Here is a 19,368-nt window from a genome sequence, read left to right on the forward strand (position 1 = left end):
CCGACACCATGTCCGACGTTCAGAAGCCTGTCGAGGAGACTCCTGCGGCTGCCCCCGCCGTTGCTCCTGCTACTGAAGCGCCTGCTGCCACCGAAACCCCGGCCACCGAGACCCCCGCCGCTGAGGAGCCCAAGGAGACTCCCGCTGAGACCACTGAGGCTGCTGCCCCCGCCGCCGCGGAGGAGTCCAAGACCGAGGAGACTCCCGCCGAACAGCCCAAGGAGGAGCCCAAGCAGGAGGAGGTGACCCCCGCTTCTGAGGGTGTCCTGGGTTACAAGGCCCCCGGTCTCGTCAAGTAAGGCGCCACTTGTTGCGACAGGTTTACGATATGCAGTGACTAATGGAGTGTGACACAAAACAGGGGCCTCCGTTTCGCCAAGCGATTCTTCTACTTCAGCGACGACGCTGTCGAGTCTAAGCAGCTGTCTGCCTTCCACCAGAACGAGAAGGCCGCCGTCGCCAACCCCATCGCCGCCTGGGCCAGCCAGACCGGCAAGGGTCTTCTGTTCTTCACCAAGCGCGCAGAGGACAAGGCCTCTCCCGCCGGCATCTTCAACCTGGTCAGTAAATATGATAGACAACCGGATAATCTTTGCGCCAGTTGCTAACTAGCTTGCCAGGCTGATGTTTCCGACATTGCCAAGGAAGGCTCCACCGAGCTGCACTTCAAGGTCAACGGCCAGAAGCACACCTTCCAGGCCTCCAGCACCTCCGAGCGTGACAGCTGGATCGCCGCCCTCGAGGCCAAGGCTGCTGAGGCCAAGGCTGAGAAGGAGGCTGTGACCTCCAGCGAGGGCTACAAGGCCGAGCTCGAGAAGCTGAGTAAGTCACATTCGTAGTTGAACAGCGTATAAAGTTAGGCCGCTAACCCCCAACAGGCAAGCCTGCTGTTGCCGAGCCCGCTAAGAAGGCCGAGCCTAAGGAGGAGGCTGCCCCCGCCGAGGACAAGAAGGAGGACAAGGCTGCCTCCAAGAGCCGCTCTCAGTCTCGCAAGAGAGCCAGCATCTTCGGAACTCTTCTTGGAAAGAAGGAGGAGGCCAAGGAGGAGGCTGCCCCTGCTGAGGACAAGGAGGACAAGGCCGAGGAGGCTAAGCCTGCTGAGGCTGCTACTGAGGCCCCTGCTGCTGAGGCTTCGGCTGCCGCTGAGACCACTGAGGGTATGTTACCGTATAAGAATGCCTTGAGTGTACGAGTACTAACGACAACATAGCTGCTCCTGCTGAAGCCAGTGACAAGAAGGAAGAAAAGGAGGAGAAGAAGGAGGAGAAGGAAGAGAAGAAGGCTGAAACTCCTGCCCCCAAGTCCAAGCGTGCTTCTCTTTTCGGCAACTTCTTCCAGAAGGTCACCAGCCCCTCCCACGAGAAGTCGGAGAAGGAGGCCACTGCTCCTGCCGAGACCGCTGTTGCTAGCACTGCTCCTCAGCTGGACAACCCCGTTGAGGAGGCCGCTGTGAAGCCCATCGAGCCCGAGAGCGTGACTGCTCCCGCTGAGGCTGAGGCTGCCAAGGACGCCGCTCCCGCTTCTCCCGCCGCTGAGACGCCCAAGGACAAGCGTCGCACCTCTTTCTTCGGCAACTTCGGCAAGAAGAAGGGTGACTCCGACAACGAGGGTGCCGATGGCGAGCCCAAGCCCAAGGGCAACAAGCTTGGTGGCATCTTCCGCAAGCCCAGCAAGGCCGTGAAGTCCGAGCCCAAGGAGGCCAAGGAGGCCACCGAGGCTGAGGCTGCTCCCAAGGAGGCTCCCGTCCAGGAGTCTCCTGCCGAGGAGAGCGCTAAGCCTGCTGAGGCTGCTCCCGCTGAGGAGTCCAAGCCCGTCGACGTCGCCACCTCTACTCCTGTTCAAGCTGCTGCATGAAGTGCTTCCCGCAAGGAAGTCGAGTATGAGAAATGGTGGGACCAGCGATATTCGTATCCTAATCCTTCAACTACTCGATGATCAGTCGTTCTGGAAAATGAAAAGCCCGGAAAAGAAAAAAATACATCCAATGATTGTTACTTTTTGTGTCTAATTGATGTTCCCACTGCCACCATGTTGGTATCCCTCTCCCTGTGCAAGGCGAGGTCTGCCAAGATGAGTGTCAATGATACCCTCTGCTGCTTTGGCGGTCATTTCCGAGCCCGGATGTCTATTGCGTGTCCGGTGCTGCGTTTCATTCCTTTATGATATGCGTTCCGCAAGGATACCCAACTGGCCTTGTGTGTTCATGTTGTGCGCCGTCCAAACTAGATTGATACCACTTGTTGCTGTTTATTGCTTGCTCTTTGATGTTCTCATGTTGCTGTTTGATGCTTTTGTCTTGATACCCTACTGGGAGGAAGGGTGCTTTTTGCCAGCTGGACGGGGAGTTCCCTCCACTCAAATTGGCCCGAACCGTCGACTACGATGGCTACATGGTGACAGCGTGCTGATAGCGCCATGTATACATGGCACAGCATCATGAGGTAATACTTAATAGAATCCACGTATTGTTAGTAACATATCCACTATACTCTATTTCAATGCCTAGTAGTAGTGTATCCGAGGTGTTAGACTTGGGTGATTGTCGTACTTTGTTAAGGGCCACATGCATAACGTGCTGACGGTCCACTTGGTGTACGGGGTGGGGACTCTTGAATGTAAGCTTATCATAGAAGGTGAGCATGGACGTTGAGCTGGCGGCTGCAGTATCAAGCTGCTGATAAGAGCATAAAATGACCCATCATTCAACAAGTATCCGATATGGTGTAGTGGCTAACATCGCCGTCTCTCACACGGCAGCCGGGGGTTCGATTCCCCCTATCGGAGCTCAATTTTCTCTTTTTGTTTTCTTTCTTTCATCCATTGCACACTGCTTTTTGTATGTTATACATGAATGAATCTTCTATTTTTGACCTCAAGTAGGCCGTTGTTTGCTGTCTAAGATAACTTACTATGCAAGTACTAGTACATGCACCGAGCCTTGGAACTAACAGATCTACACATCATCTGCATTTACTCTGGATGTATAAATCGGGAATACCAGTCTCACATCGCAGATATATTTATATATCTACCGGGTTATCATGATGCTGTTAGGTCAAGTGCACTTCTTGAGGCAGTATCTATGATCATATCGCCACCGGTTGATCATATGAATTAATTTTCTCACCAACACCCCCTTCAAAGCCGTATCTGTAGGTGGTTATACCACAATACCGGTGCTTTCACTTCTGTATTCTGGGAATATGTGTTGGTTGATTGTTGCCTAGTCTCTCCATATATCTATTTATCTAACATTCGGCATATCGTAATGTTGCTAGCAGTACGCAATGGACATACCCCGTCTAGAAAAATCCTGAAAATATATGTACTTCGTTGGTGCCTGGGGTGTGGAGTGGGGTATAGGGTGGTCTGGTCTTGACTAGACTGTGCTCCGTCGTGTATTAGGGTCGTGTGTATGTCCTTTCCCTGAATTTTAAGCATGCTGCCTAGTAAGTAGAATTCCGGTTCAGGGTCTTTGGTGTGAACCTTTATCTTGGCGAGGTAGTTCGTTGACTTGGGTGCCTGGAGTTAAATGGATGTTTAGGCGTCAGGGTTCCTGAATTTGAGGGGGGGGTATATGCTGTTTTGACTGGAAGGTAGATGGGTAGTAGTTCTGTTGTGGCTTCTGAGACATGGCGTATGTGGGTGCCTGGTTGTGTTATCTTGCGGTAGTAGATCCCTCCTGGGGGAAGGGTTACTTGCTGTGATAGTGGCGGGGGTGGTAGGGACTAGATTGGTGTGTACTCTGTAGACTAGCTGTGCTGCAGGCATTGAGGGTAGTGAGGCTGCATAAGCTGTATCTGTGCTTTGGGTGGATTCAATGGTTGTGTTTCGGATGTGGGGTTTGATTACTAGGTGGTAGTAGATATGTAAGGTTGTGGTCCTATACTCATCAGGTGTGGATGACTATAGCTGGGGCGAGTTCGAGCGCCTAGATACTGCTGACAGGTGGCCAGAGCTTATGTTGCTTGATTCGCTTGGTAATGTCAGTGATTGGTTCCAAACGTGTTGTGTTGTTCTGCATCATGTTTCTTCGGTATATATATTTCAGTAAAAAGAGTGACCGGATATATAGGTTTTACGACACATACAGAATTCCTACATATGCACAACTACCGTACGCGGCGTACAGAGCAAAGCATTAAATGAGAAGCTGCATTCCCCTTTAGACCGAATCAAAAAATAACAGGGATAATCGACAGCATGGGCACTTGACAACCCACGCAGCCCTGGCAGCCTGGCGCCTGCACGGAGCGCACGGGTAATTCGCCTAGCGCCGGAACCATCACCGTCGCCAATTCGACAGGAGGGGGAAGAAAGGGTTCAAGGAGGGGGGAAAGGGAGAGGAGGGAGCATATGCAAAAGGGATCACACATCACGGCTACTAGTACTACTATTGTTATTCGTGCAATTGTCTCGCACTCGTAGGGTCTGCCTAATTAGCTTGAACGGAAGGGACTAGGTATACTCAGGCTAGGTGCACCATGCAACACGAATCAATCCCGTAAGTTTCAAGATGAACACGAAAATGAATGCTTGGTTTTACGCTTCCCGAGTCGTAGACAATAAAGTTCTACTGTGTAGTGATGACCAGGCATCATCGACTCCCTGGACAAGACGTCATCGCCGGCGGCTGCCTGGGGACAGGACAGGCATGGTATAACCGGCCTGCATACGGCGGAGATGCGCGCGCGCCGCGGCTGATGTATGCAGACGCTGATTGGCATCCCCACTCGGAGCAGGTTGCAACGGTATCTACTAGCTAGCAGGCATGTACATACGTACGACATGTGCGATCTCGAGATGTGTTGAATTGTCCGTCTCCTGGTCAACTGAGGGGTGACTTGGCAGGAGATGGTAGGTACCTACATAGTAGGTTGTGAAGTCGGAATTGTTGCCTAGTATTCTCCCTCCATTTACTCCTTCTAGACCCCGATCTTAAAAATGCCAACTTCGGATGGAAAAAGAAACACAAGTGAATTTTTTTTTCCCGCTTTGCAGGTAATTGGCTTTTAGGTTTCACATGGGCCGGTTGGTCCCGTGCATTACTAATTAGAATGAGGAATTCCAATAGTCTTGGTCTAGTCCAGTAGTTATCTTTTATGCTCCGCCCGGAATATACGACGCAGCTCCCCGGAGATAATACGACCCCGACGACGAATATACCATCCCTGTTGCAGCGAGAATAATCTCCTTAAAATCTGACGGGACCGGATTCAATTAAATTCCCTTCTGTTTGTGTGAATCCTTCCTAGGGCAATATTTCGCCAAGGGTCGTTTTAATTTAAAATCTCATTTGTGGTCAGATGAAGGCCGGAACGTCTCGGTGTCTTGATAGAGTTTGACCCAAGTGGAATTTCACGCCCTTCGAGCGACTTTGGCGAGGAGGGGGGCTGCAGGGCGGGGAGGGAATTAGGGAAAGGATCCTCCGACCGGGTGAAAAACCCTGGTTGCAAACCGGCTCTGTCTTTTTTGTCTAGTATCCCTTGGGTGCGGCATCGTATTCCTGCGGCCCCAGTGAACCGGGACAAGGACACGGTAGCCAGGAGTTGAGGCTTAGATAGATAGAGAGATCCTACAGAGCACAAAGGGAGTGACAGTCGCACGGGACAAGAGAGTGATGGACACAGGACAAGTCTCATTCGCAGACAGTTGAGACATTGAGGCTCAGGCTCAGCCCCAATGACACCCCCGGGCGCTGCACCAAATGCAGACCCCGACGGGCTGTGATGAAGGCCCAGAAATGCATGGTGCCTGCTGGTTGGCCAATGGGTCCGGTCGGCGGCACGGGTGCGAACCGGTTTCATCATCCACACTAAGTCGCGCGGCCTCTTTTTTTTTTTTTTTTTTCATTTCAATTCTGTTTTTTCTTAGTTTCTCCCTTTCATATTAGTCTAGTGGTGGTGGAGTTCAATGAAGGAGTCGAAGCAGGGCCAGGAATCCAAGGTTGAGGGGGGCCTGCTGCTACTGGGCCAGTGACCTGCAAGTGACATTTCCGTTGCGGGCTGAATGGAGGAAAGCCTACGTACCTGCCTGGTACTACACAGTAGAATAACAGGATAATGGAGACTTGCTGCTCCAGGCACGGGAATGCCTGGGGCTCCTGCAGGCTCCACTTATTGGATCTGGCAGCCAATCGTGGGCTTTACTGTCCCTATGACTCACACCTGCTGACCGCGTAAGATTGACTATCCCCAATCAGGCTAGGGCACCAGGCGGGGGTCCGATCAATGGTGATTGGCGGAGAGATCCGGGCAAGACCGCACACACAAACAGTTAAGAAGTGCCTGGCTTCCCGTCGCTGCCTGGCGCTTCTTTTCTCCCTCCTTTTTCTTTCTCTCCCACTTCATCTTTCTTCCCACTCCACACATCTCTCTATTCAAATTTATCACCACTCAGTCACCATACAGCATCATACTTATACCACTTCTGATACTCCGTGCTTTCAAAATGGCCTGCTAAACGCCTCCCCCGCACCAGCTACGTCTTTCTCGTACGAGACAGACACCATAGATCCTCTTCGGACCTCGTCTTTTTCTAATCTCTCCTCTTCCACCCCCTCAGAGTCTCCTGTCCCAGGACCTCTGAACTTTAGCATCGCTTTGCGTAGCTCAAGTTCTCCGAACAACGCTTTCCCGTTCGACATCTCGTCGTTCACCACGGATACCCAACAGCAATCATGGCTTCCCACGCCCCCGCCTCAGCAGCCATCGGCTCCAGTGAATTTGATTCCCAGCGACAACAACAACAACCCCAGTCCCCTTCCGCAGGACTTCGTGCTCTTTCCCGCTCCGTGTCCCCCGCCGCAACCCAGGGACTCGCGTGCTCAAGCACCGATCAATTCTACCCCTAGATTATCCGCATATCAACCTTCTCTGGTCCAACCAGGGTATCCTGTTAGACGACACTCTTCAGCTTTGCATCAGCAGCTCCCAGGCTCGCCTGCGCAGGTTCCTCTTTCGGCCAGATTAGCCGCTCAATCTTCCGGATATTCCTCGTCTCCGTCTTCTTGGTCTCACCCCGCTCTGCGAAAGCATTTCGCGCGTCGGTTCGCAACACCTGCCGCTTCGAATTCTACTCCTGCAGTGAACAACACTGCCTACTCTAACCGCCCACCCGTCCCTCTATTCAACGACAAGACGGTCAACTATTCCGCCTTTCCGAATCAGCACAACCAAAACCTAAAGAGAAAATACGCTTCGTATCTACACCATCGCCGCATCATGTCTACCCCCAACATCGCTCAAGGTAAGCTCGTCACTTGGGCAGTGCACGCTTATGTATACGGTGCTAAGACAGTTCTAGATTTCCCTGAGCTTTTTGATCTTCAGTCCAACCGCTTTGGGGACGATCTCAGCTCCCCAGAGTCCAACATGCTTTCGCCCCAGATCAACACTTCGTTCTTCAGCCCGATGGGTGAGGTTGCCCCTCCGGGCACTGTCTCGCCGAAGGATCTGTTCTTCGATGCTTCGGCTCCCCCATCGACGACTTTCACTGATCTCAGCACTCCCCCGCTGGATACGCCTGGCTTCTTCAGTCAGAACACATCTCCCATGATCAATACCGAGATGGATCTGAACGCCGTGCCTGAGGAGTGGGAGTCTTTGTTCCCTCAGGATGGGTTTTCTCTGGACTTGGACTCGGCTGCCCTTGAGCTTGCTGCTTCGCTTCAACAGCCCAAGGCGACCGGACCTCCTCCGACTCCAGTGATCCGTGACAGCGCCTCGCCCGCGCCGTCTGCCTCTCCTGCCCCATCCCGTCAGGGCACCAAGCACTCCACAGTGGCCGGTGTCAATGCGCGCCAGCGGAAGCCGTTGCCTCCGATCAAGTTTGACTCTGCCGACCCCGCCGCCATGAAGAGGGCCCGCAATACCGAGGCTGCTCGCAAATCTCGTGCTCGCAAGCTTGAGCGTCAAGGCGAGATGGAGCGCCGTATTGAGGAGCTCGAGCGGATGCTTGAAGAGTCCAAGCAACGCGAGGAGTACTGGCGAAGCATGGCCAAGACTGGCACCAACTGATCTAAAAAGTTTCTTGGGTTTTTCATTTCGGGTATGGCATGGGGTTTTGGTTTTGGTATCTGTATTGTGCTCATTGTGCTATTCTTATCCCTAGTGGGCTCTGTGGGCGGGGGCGTCGAGCCTCCTGTCACCACCTGTCGGAAGCATCATTCAGTCTCCTGAGTGATGCTTCCGACAGATGAAAAGTTTCCTTTTGTTCTTGCGCCATTTACTATGGAGCTTACACAGTGTACTTTTCGGTAGATCTGCATCTCTGCATCTGCTGCTGTGATTTACTCATCCCCAGTCATGTACTGCGGGTCTGTTTTTATGGTTCTTCTGCCTTTTCTGTTTCTATGGCCGGTTCTGATGTCTCCCACCTATCGGGATTGACTCGTGGCCACTAATCTCTTTATTTATCTCGTGTACTTGACTGATTCGAGTGCCTTTTATGTTATTATCGTTGCGCTTATGTACCAGACTGTGAACTATGGTATTCTCCAGTTCAAGTATCTTATATGCGCATTATATCTTCTTTTTTTTAACCGTATTCTCTCCGCTGAAGCTCTTGGCCAATAAATCCGTAGAAGCTGCCACAAACAACCCCTTCAAGCTTGCTTTCTCATTCAAGTAGATGGTACCAAGGCTATATAGGTTTAATTATCGTACAGGGTCACTGATCAACTTGTCAGCGTCACTCGTAACTCATCTACATTTCTATCTGTCTCATGTATGTGCATGTGCATATATGTGTGTGTGCGCAATCGACTCAGCTCAGACTTGCCTTTTTATCTACTTCATAGACAAACAACCTCTTGCTTGCCCGAACCATCCATACCCTCGCGCCCGACCAACAAACAGAACCGACATCCAGTATACCAACACACTCATGAATGCTTTCGTAGAAAGTGCCATCTAAGCGTGTGGGAAGTACCAGTCCTGGTTCCATCAGGAGATCCCGCTCCGTTTCACGGCGCAGGGAGTCTCCTAGATGATGGGCAGGCGGTTGCATTCCCACGGTTGATAAAACAGGTGTGGCGATGAGTGTGTTGTGGGGGTCACTGGAGCCGTGCCTGCTTGAAGGTCGAAACGAGAGTGTGCTGGATGGGGAGCATAGATCGAAGAGGCGGTCTCAGAAGTATCTGATCCAGAGTTGTCATCATTGCTGGTCTGTGTTGATGTGATTGGGGGGTGGAGGCATGTTTTGGTACGTCAAAGACGTATTGGGGGTATTTGAAGGGGAGGGTGTTGATGGAAGGAAAAGAAAAAGAAAGGAAATCTATTCAGGTAAGAGCATCAGTCCCTTTTACTTTGCTCTTCTCCATCTTGGCTGTCCTGGACCCAAACTGAATTGCTCGCTTCTTCTCGCGGGCGACGTTGGTCATGCCGAGTCTCAGTGCGACTAGACGGAGGGCCTTCTTCTCCGAATCGAGCCCTGCCTCTGGTGAATCCGCTGGTGGAGAAGGGGTGCCGAAGCCGCACTTCTCCCAGACTGGGAGCTGCACCACCCAGGACACAAACTCTTCGTCTAGGAACGGAAACCGCGCTTCGCGACCCCAGTGTGCAATAACTCGATTGTCACGGCCCAAGTTTCGCTTTCCAAGGCGGCTGACGTCAAGGTTGATCTCGTCGATGAGGCCCGCGAATCCATCCCGAGAAAATGCTGCTCCATGTCTCGAGTATCCTGCAAATAACTCGTCTGCTCCAAGGCCAGACAGCAGCACTCGTGCCGAAGTGGCATATTGCATGGGCTGAGCATCGATCTGTCGACTGTCGAATGCCAGCCCTTGACCACGCGAAGCGAAATATAAGGCGCAGGCTATGGATAGATCCATCTCCGTATTGTGGGGTCTCATCAGACGCTTGACAGTTTCACGGTGCGCAAGGGTTTCCTGGTACGGTACATCTACCGCCACAAACCGCCAGTTGCGATCGGGGCACACTCTTTGCAACTCTGCGAATGCCGCCCGGCCGGTAATACGGTCAGGGCAGCTTTCATACACAGAGCCAGTGGCCTCTCCCTTGCCCTTTGCGGCGGCCGCAACGCGCGGGTTTTCGAAGGCCACGTTGAGCAAATCAATGACTTCCTCCTTTGGTAGAATCTCATGAGAGAGTCTAGCGAGTAATGTGCAGTCGAGGCCACCGGAAAACAGTACGGCGACTTTCACATTGCTCCCTGATGAAGCAGTCGGAGGTTCTCGTACATTCTGAATTCGCATTGCCAAGGACTGACGTAGTTTATGCTCGAGTTCCTTGACAGCGGTAGTTTCAACAGTTAGTGAAGGAGCTTCTCCTTCGGGTATAGATTTATTCATGGGAGGGACGGGGTTTCTCTACATAATTGTTAGCTAGGTAAGATCAGATGAGGAAGAGGTGCGTACAAGACGAAGAGGGAGGTCGGATGCATTATGCTCCCAGAGAAGAGTCTGTATGCAACTTGCATCGAACGAAGGCGTACCGGCACTCTTCGTTGCGATCGAGTTATCCTGGAATATGGCATGTTCTAAGTCAACCACATACACTCCGTCTGTCTCGACCTCACTGAAGTGGGTCGAAGATGTGCCATCGCAGAGACTGCACAGCTTGAAGGCCCCCGACTCATCAACACCTTGAAGTAGAGAGCGTCTTCCAAGAGAGTCTCTCGTGAAGAATAGTTTTGAGTTGATCGCATCATAGAACACAAAAGCGAAGGGGCCGGAAATGCTACTGATAACATCCAGGACACCTTGAACAGCACTCGTACTCGAATCTGCTGACGAAGTGACCTTCGAGTGGTGGTTTACAGCCTGCAATAACAGCTTAAAGATCAGCTCCGCATCATTGCCCCGGATAGGTTCACCTGATATCTTCCAGGCGTCTCCATTGTAGCATAACACGGACTGCGTAGTAGGATCCACCAATGGCTGGGGCACAAGACAGCCTCCTCTCATCGACAAGACTGTGGAAACAAAGGTAAGCTGCACAGCAACGGGCTCTTCATTGCTTGACCGTGGCTTTATCTTTTGTTCAACGCTATGAACATGGTAATTATCAGGTCCTCTTTTGCGCAACAAGCAGCACGTCTCCTCATTAGGAAGTACAGCTCCTGATGCGCTAAGAGAGAAGAAAATACCACACATGGTAGCAAGCAAACCGCAAGCGAGACGCTGGCGGGGATTTAGTTAAGGTGAAAGAGAAAGGAAGAGGAAAGAGAAACAAGAAGAGAGCCGGAGGTCGGGGGAACGATGATCCCCCGCCGCTGATTGCGGGCTGTCATCCTCGGCGCTGATGGAGCTTACTCCCCTATCCAGGGTCCCTTTTTGCTATATTTCCGCAATTTCTCCCCTGACACCTATTTTGATTGACTCTGGGGCCTCGAAGTCTGTTGCCAATATTAGCCGACCCGACATTCGTGGTCTATTACGTGGCAGCCCCGGGAACCACGTCTCCGCATATTCCCCTCATGATGATCCATGTTTCTACCTAACGAGGCTCTTTTGATTTCTAGTTTGACTTTGGCGTGCATGCAGGTTGCTTATGTCTGCGATAGAACCCTCGGAATCCCCGGCTCCTAGTGGTCATGGGGAGGCCCAGCCGGCCGTTCACAACGATCCTACTTCGACTGAACAAGTGAGCTCGACTAGCCTCGAGCCTGCCGCGGAGCAACAGGATGACCCCTCAGAAGTGCCGATGACCAGCCAAAAAGCGCAACAAGGCGACATGGAGGAAAGCGCTCAGGGCGAAGCGCAGGCCACCATCACGGAGTCCCCAAGCACGATGCCGATACCGTCCGCCACAGATCCCTCGAATCCTGTGTTGCCTCCCCGGGAATCGCTTCCGGTGCGGATGAAGGGGCTTTCTATCACCACGACGGCAAGACCGGAGCCTGCCACGTCGCCAAATGCAGAGATCCCTCCTACACCCCCAGCGAAAGATGAACTCTATGTGTCCTCAAACCCTCACTCCGCGATTACACACTCGCCTGCGATCGAATTGACTGATAAGGAGTTGCCGGAGGTGCCTGAAAATGACCGGGATGGGAGGAAGAATACTGCTGGTGGTGACAATGACTCCCAATCGGAGATCCAGAGCATTATGGATCAATTCCAAGACTCTACGTGCGGTGATGGACAGGAACAGATTATGTCTCCCCGCCTGGAATTAGCCGAGCAGTTCCTGGGTGGACAAAGCCACTTTCCACCTCGCCAGTCAAGCCTAGATCATAGTAAGTCGGCGACTGACGACTCGCGCATGCCCAAGTCTGCGACAGGGGTATCTTCCGTCTCGGCTGAGAAACAACCCGCGAAGGCTCCCAAGAGTTCTGCTGCCGACGAGGCCAAGTTAAGTCGGCGTTCGTCGACATCGACAATCCCTCCGCCACCCGAGCCTGAGCCGGATCAACCTTTTGATTTCCATCGCTTCTTAGAGCAACTGCGTCACCGTACTGCGGACCCGGTTGCCAAGTTCCTACGCTCATTTCTCCATGAGTTCGGGAAGCGACAATGGATGGTTCATGAACAAGTCAAGATTATCAGCGATTTCTTGGTGTTCATCACCAACAAAATGGCTCAGTGCGAAGTATGGCGCGATGTGTCCGACAGCGAATTTGACAACGCCAAAGAGGGGATGGAGAAGCTCGTAATGAATAGACTATATTCCCAAACCTTTTCCCCAGCTATTCCGGGTCCGCCCACAATTCCGCGAAGTGCGAGTAGAAGCAAAAGGCGTGAGATGGAGAGGATGCATGGCCCATGGAGACGAGGGCAGCATCAGGAGGATATCGAGCGAGACGAAGTTCTCGCTCAGAAGATGCGGATTTACAGCTGGGTTAAAGAAGAGCATCTGGACATACCGCCAGTGAGCTCTCACGGTCGTCGTTTTTTGAATCTAGCTCAGCAGGGTATGTGATGGGCCCTCTTTTCTTCGATCGACATTTATCTAACCGGTTACAGAATTGTTGAAAATCAACGGCTATCGGGCTCCTCGCGATAAAGTTATCTGCATACTGAACTGCTGCAAAGTCATCTTCGGTAGGTTCTAGACTCAATGCAAGGGCGGAGATGACATATGCTAATGTTCCAAGGTTTACTGAGGAACTCTAAAAGATCTGACACGTCTGCCGATTCTTTCGTGCCGCTATTGATCTACGTGGTGCTGCAGGCCAATCCCGAACATCTAGTATCGAACATACAATATATCCTGCGGTTCCGCAACCAGGATAAACTCGGAGGGGAAGCTGGGTACTACTTATCATCACTGGTACGCTAACTCCTGTTATTGTTCACGACCCCATTCTGACAGCTATCTAGTCAGGAGCGATACAATTCATCGAGACACTAGACCGAACAAGCCTAACAGTGAGCGATGAAGAATTCGAGCGAAGCGTTGAAGCCGCCGTATCGGCTATTGCCCAGCAAAACCGCGAGTCGGAGACCTTGGAGCGCCAAAGCTCAGGCCGCTCCGGCGAAGGCTCTCAATCCGCGCCACGAAGCTCTGCTGACACGCAACGCACGGCCGTGCGCAAGGAGACATCGCAGTCTAGCGATGAAGATTCGGCCCCAGTAGCAGGGCTTCTGCGGACCATTCAGAAACCATTGTCGACCATTGGAAGGATTTTCTCTGATGAGCCAGACTCCCCTCAAGATCGGCCTGCGCAGTCTGCGGCGTCGCCACGACTGACTCCGAACGTGTACCAGCCACCCCGTAATAGCAGTGAAGGCCGGCGATCGGCGGAGAGGCCACGCAGTGCAGCCTCCCCGCAGGTTCCCAGGGCGGATGCTCAAGATGCTGCTGCGCGTCAGGCCAATGCGGAGGATGCAGAGGCACGGCGAATCCATCGTGCAGAGCACAACAACGTCGTAGAGACGCTGTGTAATATGTTCCCTAACCTTGACCGCGATGTTATTGACGATGTGGTCAAGATCAAGGGGGGAAGGTAAGTTGTTCCTTGCTTCTACACGAGGAGTGATACATGGTGTAGCTGACACTGGCAATGCAGGGTTGGTTTGGCAGTAGACGCGTGCCTTGCTCTTAGTGCTGAGTGAACGGAGTATGGTGGAAGTTGGTCAAGGACAGGCAATTACATTGAGAGGATTGACTTTCGGGGTTATACTCCTTATTCATTTGTACTGTGACCGATCATGTACTTATTGCCTGGGCTATTGCATATAATAATACTGCTAAATGGTAGCCATACCACACAGAAATAACTAGACTACCGAACAGGATTTCTACAGAGATCAGCCGCTCACTAAGCGGCCCGGGGCATATTAGTGTGTCCTGAGCCACTCGGCATGACTGAATAAGTATACCACTCCACCAGGAGAGTGAAAACTAGCAATCATCAAGGCACTCCCTTCTCAAGAAACAACTCATCGAACGCACAAGCCTCCAAAACATCCTTGTATTCCTCCACCAGATCCCAAAACTTCGCATCAGAAGGGGTTAATAACTTGAAACCATGAAGGCCTGTCCTGCACCAAAGGAGATTATACTCGTTGTAACATCCGTCGTAAGAGAAATCCCCGTAAGCCAAGACCTGCAGATGCAAGTACCCTTCGCGCCCAAAAGCCCATTCGGCGTAGGAAGGCAGAACATCGTAGGCTACAGAACTTTCTGGTTTATGTTCGTGTAACCAGTGCCCAGTTGCTCTGATATGAAGTACTTTGATAGTGGTGCTGAGACTGTGGTCGCCCTGTTCCAGAGGATTATAGGTCAGCATTTGACGGCAATCCATGTCAATATTATAGAAACTGAAAGGGGGAAGGGGGCAGATAGGGTGGCGAATACCGCAAATGTACACACATCCTCGATACATGTCGAGACTCCGAGAAACTCCAACCCTGGATCGTGGGATATGCTGGGTCGGAATTCAAGCGACCCAAACAGATCTCCGTCCCCGTAGTGGCCGTATTCTGCATTCACGAGCGAGTGCGTGACGAGGCGCTTCAGTGTGGGCTTGTGATGCAACATGCTTTCACATATATCATCCCAGGAGACTGCTGGGAGCATAAGATAGAGATCTGTCAAGCCGGAAAAGGCCTCGAGGAAGGTTTGCACGGTGTCGGTGACATTATCCTGTGACTCGTCGGTTATTTGGTTCAGCTTTTCCGGGTTGAATGTCAACTCGAGCAGTTTCAGCCTTAGAGGCACGCGTGAGCGAACGATTTGCCGAAGAAAACTAAATGTCCCGGGGCAGTTGATGAGTTGCATTGCTTGGAGTCGCTCTACGTTAAGAGCACTGACCAACTGGACCTCCATGCGGCTGAAAGATACTTGGGAGAGAGTCAAGCGTTCAAGGGCTGTGAGAAGGGGCCATGGTCTTTCTTCACGTGGAAGACCAAGCACGCATTGCACAAAGAAGTTCTGTGGCATCCATCTTTCTGGAAGGGGCAGTTTTTGAAAACCTTCTTCCCAGGCCAGTCTAGCGCTGTCCCAGCCGACAAGATCGAGGTGCAGTGCCTTCAATTGAGCTCCACGTGCAGCGATAAACTGTCTAACCGAATCGAAATCAACAAAGCGCTTGAGACCTCTCCAGGATAGGGATTGGAGCTTAGAAAGCTGAGCAAGATTTATGGCGCATGACGCTTGTTGGATTTCGGCTACAAAACAGTCGTTATTAGTGAGGAGAGAGATTGTAGTGATGTTCTTTTGGGTCTCTAAGAGCCTGTGGATGAGGGGAAACACTTCGTCGGAAAGACACGCTTTTAAATCCCACCTATAGCATGTTAGTGTTGACTCGGCGTAGTGCATCAAAAATCAGTATCTGTACTGGAAGCTCTGAAGTTGGCCCTGAGGGATTCCCGATGCCATGCCCTGCATGTTGTCTGCCAAGATCGGAATGCAGTCCATGGTCGGCTGATCACTACGCAGTATCGGTTCTGGCATGGATTCATCAGAACTATCCGGAGTTTTGAACCTGCTACCCAGGAAATCATGCAAAGAACAGAATTGATAACTTTCTATCTCATGACATGCACTCCACAGCCTGAAGTGCTTTGTATGCACTAAATGCGAGTGATTTAACCTCGTGATTGCGTCGTTTAAGAACTGAGCTGATGGGTGCGTTGCTCTTATAATGAGTGATTTATATAGACGTGGAATCAACTTTACATAGATGTTTTTGGAGACTTCACAGAGGTTTTTGAGATTCCTGCGAGTCACCTGGGATGGCGAGTTAGTCTGTTTCAAAGGCTTCTGGAGAGGGACAGAGGACTGCTTACATGATCGAGCACCATGTACAGTAGTTCGAGGGGTAGCCTGTCTAGCATCGTGATATCGATAGTCACTCGAAATAGTAGCTGTAGATGAATACTGTTTTCATGTTAGAGGCGAATCTTGAGGCGGGGCCCCGCTGGCATGATATACCGGGGGTTCCAATCACACAATATAGAATGTAGCGAATGCACGTGTCCTAGTGGCTATTAGTATAAATAAGAAAACCTTTCAGGTTACTTGAACCTATGAATAGCTTTTATCGACCTCGTATGATCTAGTCTAAGGACTATGTTGTTGTCGCGATAAGATATTGGGGCGGAGGTGGGGGGCAGTTGCCGTAGATCGTACAGGCAAAAGTCTAAACAATGTCTTTGGGAAGGAGGCATTCCACGTGAACTTGAACTTGATAAAAAAACAGGAAATTGACCGAAGTTGGCGGTAAATTCCGTGCATATATAGGCTGATTCATTATGTGCTGAATAAGTCCCAGCTTGGAAGGGGGAGGCGAGTGTTCTTCTATTCGGATAGGGCAAAGCCTCATGAAGCGGTAGCAGTCAAGATCCATCCTAGTGCGCTTTGAGTAGTAAGACCTCCGGATAATAACTGCTAGACTATCCGGTAAACGACTGGAATTTGAAGCTGACAGCTCAGAAAGTACATCCTCAATAATGATTACGAGTAAATGTGAGGTCAGATCCTCACACGATGGTGTCATTCCCCCACTATATTATGCTGTAAATTGTACCGGTGGTAATGTAGTCAATAATCATATTACTTGGTAGAGGATGGTAGAGGATGGTAGAGGGTCATCCCAGATTATTGACAGCAAAGTTGTACAGCCAAGGGATCAGCATCACCCGGAACGGGCCGAGCAATTGTGTCCATCCCAGAGATGTATCATCATCATTTTCATCATTTTGGTACTGACAGCACCAGCGCACTGACGGAGATTTCCAATGTGAGCGGGGTAGGCAAGACCGTAGACTAAGGCGTATTGTATCATTGGCCACAGATATAGGATCATGGATAGTACCTACCGAGATAGCAAGTAAGACAAAAAGCTTGCAGCCGGCTAAATAAGCAAAATAATGAGATGATGTACGGAGCAGGATTCGGACTCCGTATATGACCGACTCAGCCACTATCTTAGATGTTGAAATAGCCCCACACTGGGGACGTATACATGGTAATGAGGCAACCGAGCAACCAGAGATAGTCAGAGCAAATAATGGAGCTCCGTAAGCGATTGAATCGAAGATATAATGTTAAATTTCATTGAATGACAAAAATATAACACTAGTACTAGCCTTCAGCATACAATAAGTTGATACTGTCTCGGTATTCATTTCGTTCCGACACCCTTAAACATCCCCTCTAGAGATAGCGCATGGATTGGAAACTGGTCGAGACATGTTTAGCGCCTTCGGGGCATGTATAGTGGCATATTCGCTATCAAATAATCCCTGCAATGCCTCTGTGTACCTTATCGGGCCAATGAGTATCGATGTCTCTAAGTTCCTTTCATATTATCCTCGATGATATCGGAATAGACGCCACATATTTATTCGTACATTACCGCTATTTGCTGAGGGGGGGTTAGGGGAAATAAGATAAAGTTGGAAGTGCAATCGAAACGTAAAATAGCACTTGACATTTGGATGTTTTTTGTCCCCAAGGTGGTCTACACTAACTTCTCCTTCAATGTCTAGCCTCACATTGATCCTAACAGATTGATTCCTGAAAAACTCCGCTTTGCTGTCTAGTATGTGCCCTTTCTCACTAATAAAATGCTGGATAAAAAAAGATCAAACGAATGGAATAACAAGATGACATAGTAACTACTACGAAAGCCAGTAATTATTCCAATGCATGATCATGATACTTCTTCGCAAAGCAAACCGGAGCGTGGTGAATATATAGCTTTGACCGAAGACGAATCTACCGAAGGCCTTGAATCTCCGGTGCCTAAACGCCGGAAGATATTTTCCCTCATATTTTTCACCAAGCCTCTCGTATATGCACCTTTAGCAATTGCCCTTGCAGGGGCAATAGCATTCTTCTGGATGACCCATACCAAAAATCACTATACATACACCGATTGTGGAGTGACTCCCGACGAAGCGCGAGCACGAGGTTGCTTGTTCGAGCCGATGCAACGCGCTTGGATCCCTCCAGAGTGCTACTTTCCGGAGGCAACGGAAGACTACGACACTTTTCGGGACAGACAGTGGTACCTAGACACCATGATGACGATTGACGCTGATGTGGAGAAGTTGGAGGCTGGGGAAGTGCCCGTAGCCTATACGCGCTACTGGCATGACGAGCATTGTACCTATCTTTTCCGAAAGCTCGCCCTTGCGGTCGATATGGGGAAGGACATGATCAATTCGAAGGCCCTGGATATTGAGCATTCGAATCATTGCGCACTGGCCATAGCTAAGAGACTAGCTAGCTCGTACAATGTCTCGTTTGTGGAAGCTGACCGATCCTTGACGGAGAGCCATTTGGGGTTCGAACGGTGCCTACCACTCAAGGTAAGTTGAACCCCTTGAATATCTTATTTTCCTGTTAACTTTTGGTCCCGCTTCAGACTGTCGTTAGTCCGAATAAGGCTGTTCCAGTTTACCCCAAAGGCTCAAAAAGGAACTAAATCCTGTCACTGTCATGGTTAAGTTGGGTTCGCAAAGTATTAAGGACTTTTTTGGGCGACTGATTTCAAAGCTAGATACCGACTTTTTCCATAATCCAAACGATCTTTGATGTCATTTGTTTGCAATGGAAATTCATGTCATACATTCGCACTTTTTCCCATATCCTGGCTCTTGGTATTGCATCGTTCCTGATATCTATACCTGATATACTTGTCCTGGTGTACCTATTGGAATTCGTTGAAGACGACAGCCTTTCTCGTTTATGCAGGGTATACAGAGGAGATAACCCAAACATATTTCTCGCCATGTCAGTCCTTCAGTGTGGTCCTCAAAGCGAAGTGTATTGGCATGCAAGGAGGCCTCCAATAGTATCCACGTGACATACCCAAAAGAGTTGTACCGCCCAACCTCGCTTACCGCTAGCGCCATCCGTAGTTCCCCACCCAATCCTATATAAGCAACGTCCCCCCGTCTCCCTTTTAGACTTTTTTCTTCTTTCTTTTCTTCATACTTACCTTGTTTGG

The 19,368-nt window shown here is 50.6% G+C and overlaps 6 protein-coding genes and 1 non-coding gene across 7 annotated transcripts; 5 read left to right on the plus strand and 2 right to left on the minus strand.

Annotated features, from left to right (window-relative positions):
• Positions 1-8: 8 nt before the first annotated feature.
• Positions 9-1,854, plus strand: AKAW2_20852S (uncharacterized protein; the record flags this gene model as incomplete). Its single annotated transcript, XM_041685610.1, has 5 exons — positions 9-295; positions 362-560; positions 621-822; positions 879-1,157; positions 1,211-1,854. The coding sequence occupies 5 exons, from the start codon at positions 9-11 to the stop codon at positions 1,852-1,854; spliced, it is 1,611 nt and encodes a 536-aa protein (XP_041539678.1).
• An 858-nt stretch (positions 1,855-2,712) lies between these two features.
• AKAW2_t20020S lies at positions 2,713-2,784 on the plus strand. The gene has a single exon. It is a non-coding gene; the product is annotated as a tRNA-Glu (tRNA).
• A 3,446-nt stretch (positions 2,785-6,230) lies between these two features.
• cpcA (amino acid starvation-responsive transcription factor GCN4) lies at positions 6,231-8,018 on the plus strand (the record flags this gene model as incomplete). Its single annotated transcript, XM_041685611.1, has 2 exons — positions 6,231-7,248; positions 7,306-8,018. 2 exons carry the CDS (start codon positions 6,231-6,233, stop codon positions 8,016-8,018), a joined length of 1,731 nt encoding a protein of 576 aa, XP_041539679.1.
• A 1,262-nt stretch (positions 8,019-9,280) lies between these two features.
• AKAW2_20854A (asparagine synthetase domain-containing protein) lies at positions 9,281-11,116 on the minus strand (the record flags this gene model as incomplete). Its single annotated transcript, XM_041685613.1, has 2 exons — positions 9,281-10,330; positions 10,379-11,116. The coding sequence occupies 2 exons, from the start codon at positions 11,114-11,116 to the stop codon at positions 9,281-9,283; spliced, it is 1,788 nt and encodes a 595-aa protein (XP_041539680.1).
• A 397-nt stretch (positions 11,117-11,513) lies between these two features.
• On the plus strand, positions 11,514-14,020 carry AKAW2_20855S (guanine nucleotide exchange factor VPS9; the record flags this gene model as incomplete). Its single annotated transcript, XM_041685614.1, has 5 exons — positions 11,514-12,876; positions 12,929-13,006; positions 13,060-13,235; positions 13,286-13,911; positions 13,975-14,020. 5 exons carry the CDS (start codon positions 11,514-11,516, stop codon positions 14,018-14,020), a joined length of 2,289 nt encoding a protein of 762 aa, XP_041539681.1.
• Positions 14,021-14,319: 299 nt separating this feature from the next.
• Positions 14,320-15,863, minus strand: AKAW2_20856A (uncharacterized protein; the record flags this gene model as incomplete). The annotated part of the gene is made up of 3 exons (XM_041685615.1): positions 14,320-14,670; positions 14,766-15,693; positions 15,748-15,863. 3 exons carry the CDS (start codon positions 15,861-15,863, stop codon positions 14,320-14,322), a joined length of 1,395 nt encoding a protein of 464 aa, XP_041539682.1.
• A 2,195-nt stretch (positions 15,864-18,058) lies between these two features.
• AKAW2_20857S (uncharacterized protein) lies at positions 18,059-18,843 on the plus strand (the record flags this gene model as incomplete). The annotated part of the gene is made up of 2 exons (XM_041685616.1): positions 18,059-18,727; positions 18,784-18,843. 2 exons carry the CDS (start codon positions 18,059-18,061, stop codon positions 18,841-18,843), a joined length of 729 nt encoding a protein of 242 aa, XP_041539683.1.
• Between the last annotated feature and the right edge of the window lie 525 nt (positions 18,844-19,368).

This window comes from Aspergillus luchuensis, chromosome 2 (assembly GCF_016861625.1).
Source record: "Aspergillus luchuensis IFO 4308 DNA, chromosome 2, nearly complete sequence".
Classification (NCBI taxonomy): Eukaryota; Fungi; Ascomycota; class Eurotiomycetes; order Eurotiales; family Aspergillaceae; genus Aspergillus; species Aspergillus luchuensis.